At 38.2% G+C, this 16,359-nt stretch overlaps 1 protein-coding gene across 1 annotated transcript; it reads right to left on the bottom strand.

The window, feature by feature from the left end:
- Positions 1–278: 278 nt before the first annotated feature.
- On the bottom strand, positions 279–11,668 carry LOC112104157 (sulfotransferase 6B1-like). Its single transcript, XM_024196319.2, has 6 exons — positions 11,524–11,668; positions 10,595–10,779; positions 7,957–8,083; positions 4,449–4,543; positions 2,828–3,014; positions 279–397 (listed from the first exon to the last, which is right to left on the bottom strand). The coding sequence occupies exons 1-6, from the start codon at positions 11,666–11,668 to the stop codon at positions 279–281; spliced, it is 858 nt and encodes a 285-aa protein (XP_024052087.2).
- Positions 11,669–16,359: the final 4,691 nt, after the last annotated feature.

Genomic DNA, 16,359 nt, shown 5'->3' with positions numbered 1-16,359 from the left:
ATGTCAGTTGATGTCTGAAGTAAATTTTTACAGAAACATTCCTGAGCACTTTTTGGTGTTCAATCAGTACTGTTCCCAAACTTAGTTATGTACAATTCTTACGGTCGCCCATAATGTTATAATCAGATTTTCTCCTAATATTTTATTAGGAATTACTACACAGAATCTGTTTTTCAGTAAAGTAACTTCAAAAGTACAAACATTGTTTTAACACTATATTAACACATCTGCAGGTTTTTCCGCTCAGTTGTCAGCGGGCTAGCACTCTTCATTTGATGTCAGCATTCATATATGATATGTTTTGCCAGTTCGCTCAATTTCATCTTCTTTTTAAACATTTCCTCAAACATTTTGTTTTCTTTTGGAGTGAAGTGGTTTTTCCAGTCACCAACAGCACCTGGGAGAGTGAGAATGGGAAATGAACAGCTGAGGCTGCTTTGCCATTGGATGGAGAATGATTTACGGTGTGCTCTTAAACAGTCTGGCTTTGTTAGTGCAAAAGTTTGCCCACATTGTTTTATTATTATTATTTTGCTCCCTTGTCTTAGCATAAAGGTCATGTAAATGAGTAACACTTAGGGTTCAGGTGAGGTTCCTGGTGGAAAGAGGCTGGCTTATCAGCTGCCATATCATAATAACCATTATATCTTCAGACTACTTTATCTTGCTCTAGCTACCTAATTTCCAGTTTAAAGTCACATGACTACAAAATTCTTTTTTTCTCTGGGCCATCTTCCACATTTCCATGCATACCTATAGTGCAGTGGAAATTGTAAATAATAATCTCAAAGGACTGTCTGAATAGGAGTAGAAGAGAAGCTGGATCAGTAGTCAGCATTGCCAGCTCTCATAATATCTGTGTTTTTCTAAATGCCACAGTTTCTGGAGGCATGCAATATGGGAGGATCTCAGCTTTCATTTAAAACAAACAACCCTACATTTCTAGCCTTCAAGATTGCAGAGCAAAGCTTGAAAATGTGATTCAGGCATCTCTTAAAGCCTCAGAACACCACAGAAGACCATTATAAAGAATCCAAAATGTACTTTTTTTTTTTTTTTTTTTTTTAAATCTCATTAATTTTAAGCCACTCTTTTGATTCTTCAGGGGCCTGACTCATGATTTTTGAATGCTCAGGGTTGGCAGTGCTGAGTGGAGGAACTGGAAGAACATATTACTGGCAATGTAACACACTTAACTACTTTTTGCCCCATAGAAGCCACACATACATACATCACCAGCTGAAAGACACCGACCTCTGACTAGACAATAGCAAAACAGTTCTGTGCTCTTGGTGGGAATCAGAGCTCCTGGTCATCTAGCCTGCTCATACTCCTCCAGAGCCTTATGCTGAGTGAAACCACCCCCACCCACCTGGGCAGTAAACTGACTTCTGCTCTGTGGAAAGACCTGGCAGAGCAGCCCCCTTGAGGCACCTCAGCTTCCCAGCTGGTTGGAAGTTTACAAAAAATTGAGATTTTGACCAAGTCCTCACCCATGCACCCATCTGTAGGGTGACCAGATGTCCCGTTTTTAGAGGGACAGTCCCGTTTTTGGGGACTTTTTCTTATATAGGCGCCTATTACCTGCCTCTCTCTGTCCCGTTTTTTCACAGTTGCTATCTGGTCACCCTACCCATCTGCAAAGCGTTCACAATTTTCTCTATCTTCCCACCCATGCACCCATTTTTTGACTAGTTGTATTAGGCCTCAATCCTGCAATGAGCTCCATGTAGACAGACTGAGGTAATGAACACGGAGCTCATTGCAGGATTGTATTCTTTGCCCTCTTTGTTTGCATGTGTCTTTCACACAAAAACAGGGAGGAGAAAAATAGTTGTAAAAGCAAGAAAACACAACTATAAACTCACAAAAATTGGCCAACAGATTCAGGGGAGGTATAGTATCTGGAACTTTTAAGTTAAGCTAGTCAGGAAATTTGTAATGAATTTTTTTTTTTATTTCATTCATTTCTAGTTCAAAATGACTTTGTTTTGTAAGGTAAGTAAATTATAGTACAAAAAATAAAAACAAAGTTGTCAAAATTGTTTTGTCCCCCCTCCCCACCCAGATTTCCAGTTTGCAAAAGACTTTGAGATTTTGAATTTTTGTCTGGATTGAGGATGGGGGAAAAATTCCAAAATCTCAACAATTTTTACAGGACAAGAAAAGTTTCTCACCCAGCTGTACTTTTGTTTAAAACAACTAGGGGTAACATTTTCAGGAGTGCTCAAATGTTACTTAAGTCACTTAAGTGCTTTTGAAAATTTCACCCTAGATTTAGAATTGTATGAGGATTAAGGTAATTCATCTCTTTACACTATCAATAGATTCCCAATCATCCATTTTTATTGTCAGCATATTCCTTTAGCATATCCACTTCAATAAGACAACAGGTAATATATAAGATAAACACTAATGCAACCACTCTCAAAAGGAATGTGTTGGTGTGGTTCCTGATAAACTGAGTGACCTTGCCATGCAGTAATGAGGGTACACATTAGTGTTTGTGAAGGACAGAGGTAGAGAAATATAGATAAAGAAAGAGACAGTTAAGCCGCAAGAATCTTTCCTTTCAGTTCTAAATACTCATGTAAAACTATATTAGACTTGTAATTTAGACGCTTCCCTGTATCTAGTGTGACCAGTCATTCCCAATCAAAGAAACTGGAAAGAAAGCACACTAGAAATGGATTCAAGAAGAATTCCTTCGTCACTCTGTGGGCATGATCCAAAGCTTAAAAAGTCATTGGAAATACTCCTACTGTCCTCAATGAGATTTGGATCAGGCCATATATGAATTTTGTTGGGCCAGTTCCAACCAACGTACCTTTTCGGAATATCAGCTTCCTATTGGATGTGAGTGCACAAACGGTGTGATTTGGGTCACTGTTTTCTTTTTCTACGTTGCTTTTCATCTCAGTGAATGACGACTTCTCACAAATCTCTTTGATTTCACGGTCACTGATGTTTACTCCCAGAAATACACTCATTTTCTTCACAACCTTAGGAAGATCCTGAGATATTTGAAGAGTAAAGTATTTGTTTTCTAAGCAGAATATCAGACTTTATTTCTAAATCAAATAAACAACAAAGATTTTTCTTTCCAAAAGACACTGTTCAAGCAAAACTGTCACACTGGTGTGTACACGTGGTATCTATATGGTAGGCCTGATTCATCTCTCACTTGCACCCATGTAAATCAGGAGTAATTCTATTGAAGTCACTGGAGTTACACGTATGCAAATGATACAAGTGAGAAGATAATCAGGCTCAATGTGTGTACATTCTTATTTAAATGTATTGAAAAAAATTGCATAGCCAATTTTGGTATCAGTTCAGCAAGGCAGTCAAGTATTTCTCTAACTTACAGCAGGAGTAGTTCTCGTTGCCTTCAAGAGGAATATTAATGAGCGGAAAGTTAAGCATATCATAGAATCTCAGGGTTGGAAGGGACCTCAGGAAGTCATCTAGTCTAACCCCCTGCTCAAAGCAGGACCAATCCCCAATTTTTGTCCCAGATCCCTAAATGGCCCCCTCAAGGATTAAACTCACAACCCTGGGTTTAGAAGGCCAATGCTCAAACCACTGAGCTACCCCCTCCTTAAGTAGCTAGCTGACCTGGGGTCTGTAGGTGAAATTTTCAGAAGATCTTAAGTGGCTTAGGAGCTAGAATGGACTGGGTTTCTATTTCTTCTCCTCTCCCCCAGAAAAATATTGCCAAAGATGAAAAAATACATTTTTATAGAAATTTTCAGTGGAAAATTGGGACTTTTCATCAAAATATCCCAAACCTGACAACCAAAGTTTGTTGTCTTGGGCGGGGGGTTATTTTTTAATTCAAAGCTGGAAATTCTTGAGGAGAACAGACATTTCCCACAACATTTTTTTTTTGTCAAAAACCCAATTTTCTGGTGTAAAAAATAGTTACAATGGAAAATTTTTTACCAGCCTTGTTAGGAGTTCAAGTTCCATAGGCTCTAAATGGGACATACGCTCCTAAATCCCTTCAGCTCTTTTGAAAATTCTGCTCTGTATTACTAGAAACAGACAAAAGATTCTGGTACAAGAGAAGTTTTTCACAGCTTGGCAGTGTGATCTAGCTGTCTGTGCACAGGAATAACAGGTAGGGACTTCTGAATGTTAGTCCTGGTTCTAACACTGATTCGTGCTGTGGCTTTGTGCAAGTTAATCACTCTGTACCTCAGTTTCTCCATATGTGAAATTAGGATTTACTGCCTACCTAATATGTTATGAAAATTAAGAGGCTAATATTTGTGTAACCTTTTCAAGATGAAAAGTGCAATACAAATACTAAGTATGTCTGTGTTATGAACTTGTTCTGCCTTGTACCTCTTTCATTTTAATTTGCTCTTTAAATTCCAGTGACGCAATTTTACAACAGCTTTGTTTTGTTTTGTTTTGCTGCATGAGATGGGAAATATGTTTACCTTCTTCATGTCTTCATAGAATAAAAATAAGATGTTTCGGTCATTTTTATGCTCTTCCCAGCTTAAGAAATGATCAAACCAGGATCCACAGACAACTGTGAGGAAAACAAAATGGGATTTATATAAACTTCATTGACAAATAATTCTAAATATATAACATACACTAAAAGAAATGTTCTCTTCCTGCCGTGCAGTGAGAGTGGGCTATATACCCCTGACTGGTTCAATTTCTTCTGTTTACTGGATCAAACCGAATGCAAAAAGTTGTTCAACTTCTTTTTTTGCATGTGCTTCTGGTTATGGAATTCTGGTGTTCTTTTGAGAAATGCATTTGAAGCTGAACATTGAATCCGAACGCAAGGAAATGTGAGTTGTCCCACTGAAATCTATGGCATTATACACTTACAAAAGCATGTGAATAAGCGTTTGCAGTATTAGTGCCATCATTTGGGAAGACAGTAATCACTTCACCACAAAATGCAGCCACCTCTGGAGTGAAACACAGTAGCTGTTAATAAGTGCACAGCAATGTTTTAAAAATTTTAGGAGAGGAAGTGAAGAATACCTTATCAATTTAAACTATCAGGGGAAACTGAGGTAGAGTGGATATTCGCCCCCAAACTGGTACTTAGCCACTGCCGTTATAAAGTCATATTTTATAATGAGTCTCATGATATTTGCTGTGTTTCTTAAATTGCACCACCACTTTTTGAAATCAAGAGATTGCAGGAGAACCTCAGTTTTCACTTAAAAAAAAAAGTTTCTGGCCTTTCTGTTTGTAAAGAGAAGATTGAAAATGTTGAGTGAGATCATCCTAAAGGGTTCAGAAACCAGATGGCAAAAAAGAAGAACCCAACATTTATTATTTTTTAAAAAATCTTCTGATTTTTAAACCAATCTCTTGATTTTTGAGGGGCCAAACTCATGATGTTTGCGCCCGTGGGGTTGGCAATACTGCAATCCCCACTCCCTTTGGTGTGTCGAATGCTGGTGGTGGTGCTGAGTGAAGTTCTATGGCCCGTGTAAAGCAGGAGGTTAGACTAATGAACATATTGTTCCCTTCTGACCTTAAAGATCTGTGAACTGTTACTCCCGTGGGGCTTGTGATCAGCGGGTACAATTTTGCTTCCATTAATAAGTGGCCAAATTAGCTTCAGTAGTGCAGGACCCAGCCTAGGGGGCACAAGCAACAAAACTGTGGCTGACCCCTGTGTATGTGCAGCAGGACAGGGAAAGGACTCCCTTTGCCTTCACCCTTGTCCTGAAGTCAGTGGGACTCTGCACAGGTGCCAGAAGATCCCTTAGCATGTATCTGTAGAAAAACCGATTTGTGATTGAACTAATGTTGTTTTTATCCCCGCTCCAGGAACACACACGAAGTACTACAAGCCAATAGTCCACGCTATCGACAAGTGATGGGCTACATTGATTTTTTTTAAATGATCCTTTTTCTTCCGTCAGCATTAGGTGCTCAAAACAGATAGTGATAAGGCCCCTGCAAATCACTTACGCATGTTCCCTACCCTGCTTTTGCTGGGTAGGGAACACAGGAAAGCCTGCTGATGTCAATGGAAAACTACTGACTTCAGTGAGCTTTGGATCAGGCCCCAAATGGAGTAGCATTTTGTGTTTCTTTTGAACTTCCTACAGCTGTTTGTTGCTGTATTGATTCTTGTGTAGCATGTGTCCAGCAGAAACAAACTGGTATAAATGAGCAATAAAACATTGAAAATGGGGATGGATAATGGGAACACCACCACCAGCACAATCTTAACTTCCACATCAGAATCAAAACGGCTACTCATAAAGGACTCATCCATGTCCTTGGGGTTTGGAACTGGCAGCTCAAGATAACTCGCCCTGTCACAGGGCAGAGTAGAGTCGGGGGGGGGGGTGCTGGAGACTTCAATAGGTCAAGGCTTACAAATAAAACCTTTGTTTGGATCCAGCCATGCAAAACTATCTACCGGTGTGGGCTGGCAGTGTGGGTTGAAATCAGGATTTGAATTTTGCTGTTTGAACCCATCTCTGGCACAAACATTCCAAAAAGGAGCATCCACATTTATAAAGGGCCCCAGGGAAAAAATACAGGTCATGAATGCAAAATAATTAAAAATACAGTGATAAATGAAAAACAAAGATAAAATAATTTGTAATGAATAAACAGGCTTGATACTTATAGGGCTCAGAATTACATTCACCTTGCTTCATCCAGCTCAATAAAGGGAAATGTGCTTTATATGCTCTCCAATATGTCAGTTTAAACACTCGATTCCTTTCTGGTGTGCTCTCAGACACTAGGGAAAACTCTGCTGAGCATGCTCAGAAGAATACCCACCACTTTAAAAAGGGAGCTTATAAGCACTTTTTCTCCTTTCTCATGTTTAAAATGGAGGATCCTGTTGCAAATTACCTTATAAGCTGATTTCAAGTCAAGGGGACATCAATATCTTCGGGTAAACTGTTGTGTGATAGACCCTTTCTTTGCCATTTGGTGAAAAAACACTAGATTAACTGTCTCTCCAGATTTTTTTTTTTTAATCTTAAACCTAAAGGGGAAGCTGGATATCCAAGCTCAGCTGTGGCTCGTTAAAGTGGCTGGTCTTCCGGGGGTTGCAAAAACTGGGATAAAATATTTTTCTGTCAAATCAACAGGGACATCCCTGTTTAGGGGGGACATGTAGCTCCCTATGTTTTTGTAAAAGCTGGGATAGTGTTAATTTGCTTTAATGTAGAGTGGGGATAAGAATCAGCAGGTCAGTTTTATTTTGTTTGTTTGTTTTTGTGGATGGAACAAGGATCAGTAACTTGTTTGGGAAAGGGTTGATGGCAAAATGTTTTTCTGGCATGGGGGGAAAAATGCTAATGCCAGTTCTGATAGTTTCTGGCCTGTGGCCTGTTAGCTTGTCTGTACGGAGTGCTGACGTGGAGGATCGTGCTGTTTGTACTTGTTGAACTTTGATGGCAGAATTCATCCTGAAAATAATCTAAGGCCCTGCTTCTGCATAGTGGCAGCTTGCTGGGCCCGTGAGCAGACCCACTGAAGTCAGTGGGAATCATAAAAGCGCAGCAATCAACCCACTATCCAAGACTGGTGCCTAAACAAAGCTTCGCTGACTAAACCATTTACTGTTGTCCAGAAGTACATGATGTTTCTGATGTTGCAATAAGGCCATTAACCAATAGTGCCATTAAAGAGGAACACATATCTCTGTCAGTAATTAAATTTAAGGGGGAACATGTGGTGTTTCCTATTCCAACTACAGAAAATACTGTAAATACCACACTGAAGGGATAGTAACTACTGTGGTTAAGTAAATGAATTGTTTTCTTTGATCTCGTTTGTACAAAATGTACCGCTGATGTAAAGTTACATGGATGATTTGTAAAAAGGGGGGAAAATGCCCTATAAATAAGGAATTTTCACACTTATTTACATTTCTCACCTCTTGCCATGTGTTATAAGTTTGCAGGCTAGAGAGAGAGAGAAAAGATAACTCATCCTTACCATCTCCCCTTAAGAACAGCTCGAGGAAAACAGTCCATGAATCTATGGTGGGGAGATTTGGGTTATCTCTGTAGTAGTGATACATGGAAACTGCAGTATCTTTTGGATTTCTGATGATGTAGAAGGCCTGTAAAAGAAGACACTATGATTACTAAGGATAACTTTCTTCTTTTAAAGGATCCACTTGCATAGGTGTGAGGTTTTTTTACATGCCTTTTAGCTAACGTCAGCCCCCATGTGGTTATGGGTCAGGGTTCTTTTACTGATCATCTTCCAGCCAACAGTCAAATATCCTTTATAGTTAAAACAGCATTAAGGTAGAGGAGGGTATTTGTGGGGAAAAATCACTAATTGATGGATTAACAGGCAGTAATGAACCAGTGACAGAAGCTGGAAGTATATGTGCCTCCGCTAATACAGTATTAGTGGTTGGCTCACAATTGCATATGGGTTTCCTATACGTGTGTGGACTGGAATATATGCAAGAGATGGCTTTCATATTAGTTCATGAGTTAATATATGATCTCAATAAATCCCCTGAGTAAAACATTTACTACTTGTCATTCTCATGTAAGCTGCATATGATCTGTTCCATGAGAATGGTTCCAACTAGAACTGGACCTGAACCAAAAGCCTGCATCTGAATAGCCATGAAGTTTGCGTATTTGAAATCAAAACTTGGATGCAGAGCTGAATTTTTCCAGTAGCCTCCAATATTGCTATGGGGAAAAGCAAAAACTGTGGGTGCGTGTGTGAGAGATCTATCAATTGGATCTGTGGCTGAAACATTAGTTTTAGCTCTTACTTAAGTATGTGCCTTTGGTTTGTATAATTGATATCATTGCCTATAACATTCTTTTGCAAACAATCTATACATGTCTGAAATTCCACAGTCCTACCAAGCACTTCATCCTAAAGAACATTCCTGACGAATCATAAACATTACAGTCAACTTCATATTTCTGAGAGCAGGGAAAAACTATGAATCTTGAGTAGAAATAAAACTCCAGTGTTTTGCAATACACTAGCTTCAAGAAGATAATTGGAGGCATAGGTTAATGAAACATATTAGCAGATAAGCATGAGCAATGAGTGATGAAACACTGTTAGATTAATTTTAAAGTGACTCATTAAAAGAAGTGTGATTGTGATAGTAGGGTAGTCGTTGCATGGCTTTCTTTCACGTGCATGTATCCCTTACACTTAATTATGTAATTCTAGCTCCATTGATCATTGCACTGAACAAAAATGGTATACATTGTAAGGCATTTCACTCTTGGTATATATTTGTGCCTTTCCATGTCTAAAACTGAGCCACCAATTAGATGTATGCAGTGTAGTCATGGCCGTGTGGGTCCCAGGATATTAGACACAAGGTAGATGAGGTAATATCTTTTATTGGACTAACTTCTGTTGGTTAGAGGCAAGCTTTTGAGCCACACAGAGCTCATCTTCAGGCTCAAAAACTTGTCTCTCTCACCAACAGAAGTTTGTGCAATAAAATATATTACCTCACCCACCTTGTCCCACAAAGTAGATGTCCTTCTATGATAAAGTCTCATCTGCAAACCCAGAAATTTAAGTTCAGGTTAAGGGGCATATATTGCCCCCATCTGGATATGCAGCATCCATTGATGTCACTGGGAGTTGAGCACATGGTTTAAAGGCAGAATGTAGGTCTAAGTATACTTAAAGATTAAGAAACTTTTAATTACATGTAGTTAAACTGTTTGCTACTAATGTTATTTGAGGATGCTCAGGCTCCTGTATGTTTTGTCTTTTAAATCAAGTTATTTGTAGCTGATGCTCAAAGACATCTAAGTGCATTTCCATTGTAGTATATAAGGAAATTTGGCACTTTGATAACTGTGGCCATTTCAAATCTAGTCTCACAAATGTCTGAAATATTGTAGTCTGAAGACTGTTTTACAGGACAACTGATGTCAGGCAGGTTGTAATGCAAGTCGGGGAGGCATGCTTCAGACCTTTCATTGTTTAATTTACATCTTGAACTAGATCCGTGTTGCAGGTCTGATGGCAAGATGTTGGCCCTATGTTATCTTGTTATATTTTAAAAGATGACAATGCTAAAATAGTACCTGTTTACTGACATGCTTTTTTGGAATAAATCTAATTCTGATGGAGCAAGTAGAGATTAGTTATTGGCTTTTAATTAATTGCTGGGAAGTCACTTCCATCATTCATATCCAGTGCCTTTGCCATTATGAATCTGTATGATTCTATCATAGGTTATCTGCATCAGTGAAACTTATATATATGTTAATATGTTCTAGCTCAACCAACAAATAGTGATTTAAAAATTACTGCATGAAATTTTAACACCTGTGTCATGCAGGCGGTCAGACTAGATTATAATGAATATTGTAAACAAATCAGATTCAATAAATATTTTACACTATGAAGTTTTAAATAACACAGGGCCAACACCGGAATGCTACTCTGGTTAAATTAACCCACTGAAGCCAGAGAGTTATTCCAGATTTACACTGGTGTGGCTGAGAGCGGAATTCGCCACTTTAACTTGATACTGTAAGCACCATGTGTTTAAAAATGGCTACATCCAGACAAGATAAAATATATACTTAATTTGAGAGAGTTGTAATACAACTTATTTTACCTTGCATTGTTTGACCTTAAAATTTGACGGTAACATGTTGTAGTCCAAGTGCGTTGGGATGATTCTCTTGGATGAAAGATTGTTCAGTTCTTCCACTCTGGAGATGTCTCCAAACTCAATAGGTGATGTTAGGGTGACTTTGGGAGTGTAAATCTGCATTATAATTTGTGCAAGCCAGTGAGTGCCTTCAGACAATTATTTTTAAGGGGGAAAAAAGGGGGAGAGAGGAGAAAAGGATTTGTTACTAGAAAAATATACTGATACCGGAAAAGCTTGAGTTTGGAAGTAGCTCACTTGTTTGCAAACTAAAGCTCTGATCCTGCAACACTTAGGCACGTGAGAAATTTTATACCTATGAGCAGTTCTGTTGAGTCCACATGTGTAAATGCTTATAGAATTAGAGCTGTAGCTGATATATGAAATAATTCCACTAGGAAAAATGCCGAGTAACACTGATACTAAAACAAACCTTTTTAGAAAATGTGCATATTATTGAGATAGTGCTACATTTTAGTTCCTATAAAACTATGGGGGAAAAAATGAATATACAGACAAGCACCATAAAATTACTTAATACAGTTCTGACTAGTTAATGATAACAGTGTAGTAAGTCTTTAGCCAAATCTTTACAGTACGGATTTCATTTCAAGCAAATTACCTATTGATTTCTAGTAATAAAGAGAACCCATAGGCAGGCTCAGACTATTTAAAATTACAAAATCAAAATACACTACACAAATATAGTTGATTTTTTACAAATCACATTTTACATCTCAATACAGCTCCATATTTCAAATCTGAACTTAAACATCATCCACTTTCTGTCTCGCTCTCTCACATACACACCAGGTTTTTCAGTGAGCTTACACCCAGAACATTCAGCAAACAATTAAGATTCCCCGCAATAAAAGCTTAAAACAGAACTTTACCAGACTTTGGATAGGAAACCAAAAGGATGTCATCTTCTCTAGCATCAAAGGCATCCAAGGATTTTAGAAGATCTGGTGATGACCTAGTTGTAAAGGGAATCCCATTGAATCTGTGAATGAGAGCTGTCTGACTCTGGGTTGACATATTTGCTAATGTCTTGGATCTCTGTACTTCAGATAACAGCTCGGTGACCAGGGGATTTAGAAGTCACTTGTAAGTCAGATGATTTGCACTGACTAATGAAAATTTAGAATTGAAAACTGCACATTTATATACTTTGTAAAATTCTGCAGAGTCACTTCAGACCTTTACCTCATCAGAAAATTAATTATGGCAACTGTAAAATTCTACAGAAGTTATCTTGGTTAATCACACAGATACCCCAAGGCCTAATTTGCTAATGAGCATATTAGGCATATTTTGTAAGCATGTTCACTTGTCATTCTAGTTATTTTCCACTCTTAAAATACTTTGTCTCTCATTTGTTTATCTGGAAACCTTTGCAACATATAATCATAGTGAAATAGAGGGTAAGTGGCTTGTTGCTTCAATATCTAAGAATGTTTCCAGATAAGGAGTGTGTATCTTTAAAATATGCTTTTACATATCTTTTTAAAATTCGATATTCCTTTAACTTATGTGAACACAAATAATTATTTTGGTTTTTTAACATATATACAAGGGACTGAATTTTCAAAAGTGACTAAAGGGTCCCCATTTTCAGAAAGTGCTGAGCACCCACTCACAGAAAATCTCCCTTCTCAGGAGGTGTCCCAACTTAGACACCTTAAAATCATAGGGACTTGTAGAGCAATTTTCAAAATGACTTATGAAGCTATCTCTACTTATTGGCATTTCCAAGGTGCATGTCACCAAAACTGGGGAACATCAGACTCATGTTAAATATTCCCTTGAATATCACATTTCATAACACATCATGTTTCAAAATTCTATTGGGTCAAATTTAACCCCCATTGAAGTCAATGGAAGCTTTGCCATTGACTTCGGTGAATCTGATTTCATCTATTACATTTAATTACATTTTGGTTCTGTGGTGTTTGTGTACCAAGAGCTCCCTTTACAGTAGGACCTCAGAGTTATGAACACCAGAGTTACGAACTGACCAGTCAACCACACACCTCAGTTGGAACTGGAAGTACACAACCAGGCAGCAGCAGAGATGGGGGGGGGGGGAAAGACAGCAAATACAGTACAGTACTGCATTAAATGTAAACTACTAAAAAAATAAAGGGAAAGCAGCATTTTTCTTCTGCATAGTAAAGTTTCAAAGCTCTGTTAAGTCAATGTTCAGTTGTAAGCTTTTTGAAAGAACAATCATAACATTTTGTTCAGAGTTACGAACATTTCCAACTTCCATTTCCAAGGTGTTCGTAACTCTGAGGTTCTACTGTAATTTGAATGGCAGTTTTTGGTTCTCAATGAAAGTTGCACCAGGCCCCTCGTGAGTTTTATTTCTTTCCTGCGTACCCTGCCAAAGATATCTATACAATAGGTATGGAAACTGCAAGTATTTGTGATCCAATAATTGATCTTTAAATATATACTATCAACATACATAAACAACTTAGGAGCTTTAAAATATCTAACTGTGGATATCTGCCATCTGCTTAAGAAAGGTGAGTTTACCGTGGATGGAAAGCTATAGTAATGTATTGGAAATGAGCTAATTTTTGCATGGCTGTGCAATGGAATCCCATTTTCAGGCAACGAAATGGGCCATTCATAATATACATTCAAAACCGCCTGATACAAGTTTTCTGTACTTAGATAGTTGATAGAATTGTATAGTGTTTACAGAGTGGATTCCATAGTGTTTAAATGAATAGATTTGCTCCCTGGTGGATTTCATCTGTCAAACTATATATTTTTAAAAAGTGTATAAACATAAATAAACCAGTTTAGGAAAAATTGTTTGAGTTAAATTTGACAGTTTATAATTCTTTGAGTTCATTGTGAGGCTTAAGGAAATGGGGATTTACCAGGAAGAAGTTTTGTCCTTCTCTGCATGAGGACTTCTGATTTCTTTTCTCTAGGGAGACCTGGGGAAAGTTTAGTCAGCTGCCAATTCTTCTCTTCTATTCTTACCCTACACCTGCTCAAGTCCCACATGCTCTTTTCACAAAGGGAATGGGGAGGCCAGACAACATGATTCTTTGGCTGTCCTTTTGCAGGCTCCGACAGCAGTTCCATCATGCCAGGGGGGAGTGGGGAGTGTCAAAGGGCTGCCATTTTTTCCTTGTCAGAGTCTCTGCGTGAGAGGAGCCCATGCAGTTATTTATGCAATATAAAAACAATCATTTTCCAGTGCCATTATCAAGTCATGTGCAGGCTTTCTGCCTTTCTCAATTCTGCTGTATTCTAGACTGTCCAAGAAAGAACACAGTGATTATATACTACAAGAGGCCATGCAAATGTTTCAGTTTGCCACAGTATTGTGTGTGCTTTTCTTCCCCTTTTAATTCTGCAATTCTATGCCATTCTTACTAAGTGAGTAGTGACTGAGCAAAGTGGAAAAACAAAGTATTTGTTTTCAAGGTGCTAAAATGAAATCACTTAAAACATGGCTGATTAAACAGGAAGAAATTAAACTTCTAACAGAAGTGGATCAACTACTGCTGGTTGTAGTACTGAGCTGTCTCCACCATTGCCTGCAACAGGAATCCATGGCCAGTTGCCTGATACTGTTAGCATACCTCATCAACCATGATTTAAGTTTGCCCTGTGTGTAATTTTGGAAAGCGAGGCTGTTCTGTCTGCTCATTGGTTTGGTGGTTTTCAATGGCTCCATTATTCTGATGCTAGTGAGAGTGTATTTTTTGTTTCTATAACTGTGCAGCTTTTAGACAGAAGCTACTTTTACTGAAACTTTCACACAGTCTGGATTCTCTAACTGGAAAGAGGCTTGAGACAAATTTGAAAGGCACTAAGCTTCTTTGTGTCACCAGGAAGCAGTTGATATTCTTCAAAAGACCATAAGGAGCATCAGTGGCATGCTAGATTCACAGTACTCTCAGAAAAAAGACAAAAGCAGGAAGATCCTAAAGGAAATACTAAGTAGCATCTTTTCATGTGCTGTTTATATTTATACCTACGTACTGTATTTTTCACTCCATGCATCTGATGAAGTGGGTTATAGCCCACGAAAGCTTATGCCCAAATAAATGTGTTAGTCTCTAAGGTGCCACAAGGTCTCCTCGTTGGTTAAGTAGCATATGTTATCTTGCCAGACAAGGACTTATGCTGCAAGGCCATTATGCTGAGCAAGCTGAAAATATGCTCTGAAGGGGAGAGGTGGACTGCAATCCTGATATTTCAAAGTGGCTGAAAAAGGGTCAAGACAAATTCACAAGTCCAGGTTTTCAAAAATGGCATAATGGAAATAATGGGTCTTAAAATGGTGAGGGATATTTCTGAGATTTTGGATAAGTGGTACACAGTTATGGAAGATGAAGCAACAGACTTCTCCAAGAAAGAGCAAGTGGTTTTATGTTTGCAGTATGTGGATGATGAGTTAAATGGATTGTACAATATAGCCTAAACATCTCCAGAGGTAAGCATATGTAATTAAAGTTGCTGTTGCATGTAAATGTGAAGATCCACAGCTGTCCCAGACAATGCTACGATGGCGCTGTTAGTATGGGTGGCTTATATCAGGTGTAGCAACCAGATTGCCACAGGAGGAAAGATGAGCTACTATACTCGTGGCTATGAGCCTGCTTTGAATTTGGGATGCCAGGACTATTACAAATAGCACTCTCCTAAGAGACACTCTTGAAATTGTTTAGGAAATCACAAAATTAATTTAAAAATTCACCTAGATGAGATGCTATATTTTGGACATAAAACATCAAGTGTTAAGTACGTCACCATGTCCTCTGTCCAGCGAGACTGACTCTGTGCAGAAACATTGGCTTTAGTTTCTGAGAACTACCTTGCACTGGGTGCAACTTGGGAAGCTGCAAATCACATAATAAAAGACCCTATAATGAGAACTTGAATTGGTGGTGTAACAGCATACGTGGGGAAAATTAACTTCCTCTTTGGTATTGAACTAGCTCAAAAACAATCTCTTCAAAACTGTGCAGTGCTTGGACATTTCAGCAACAGAAGATTCATAGATTCAAGGATAGAAGGGACCATTGTGATCATCTAGTCTGATCTCCTGTATAAGCCAGGCCATAGAACTTCCTTGAAATAATTACTAGAGCAGATCTTTTTGGAAAAACTTCCATTATTGATTTAAAAATTGCCAGTTTAACGAAGAATTCATCACGACTCATGGTAAATTGTTCCAATGGTTAATTACCCTCATTGGTAAAAATTTGTACCTTTTTTTTCTCATCTGAATTTGTCTAGCTTCAATTTCCATCCACTGGATCATGTTATACCTTTGGGTGCTAGATTGCAGAACCCATATATTATTCAAATGTAAATTTAGTATAATTTTCATAATGTGGGAAAATAAATGAGCTTCTATTCCAAACTTGGTGCTTCCTTTTTATCAGTGCAATCCCTAACTTTTTTTTGGAGGGGGGGGGGCACGAAAGCACCCACTCCCAAGCCCCTAATTTTCTACAACCAACCATGTATAAAAGGTAAATTGTGAGGAATTAGGTAAAACAATATTCCAGTTATATCTTATCAAACTGTGGTAGGCAATTTAACTGACTACACAGAAAGTGATTGTTGTAGTACATGGTTTATTTCCAAACACAAAAGTTTAGACTGTTAGAGTAAAGCTGTAATCTATTTACAATATTTAAATAGTGTATAAATAGCAACATCAATGGTTCCCAGCCTTTTGGGGCAACGCT

The sequence above is a fragment of the Terrapene carolina genome, unplaced genomic scaffold (genome assembly GCF_002925995.2).
Source record: "Terrapene carolina triunguis isolate 2854851 unplaced genomic scaffold, T_m_triunguis-2.0 Scaffold112, whole genome shotgun sequence".
NCBI lineage: Eukaryota > Metazoa > Chordata > Testudines > Emydidae > Terrapene > Terrapene triunguis.
The sequence above is the reverse complement of the archived record's forward strand: the minus strand, read 5'-3'. Positions and strand labels throughout refer to the sequence as shown.

Excerpts from the sequence above, each read along its gene's own strand:
- LOC112104157 (XM_024196319.2), bottom strand. The coding sequence starts at position 11,668 with ATGTCAACCCAGAGTCAGACAGCTCTCATTCACAGATTCAATGGGATT. Across the intron at positions 10,780-11,523 it reads GGTTTCCTATCCAAAGTCTG|GCACTCACTGGCTTGCACAA; the intron begins GTAAAGTTCTGT and ends AATTGTCTGAAG. Across the intron at positions 8,084-10,594 it reads TTAAGGTCAAACAATGCAAG|GCCTTCTACATCATCAGAAA; the intron begins GTAAAATAAGTT and ends CTTCTTTTACAG.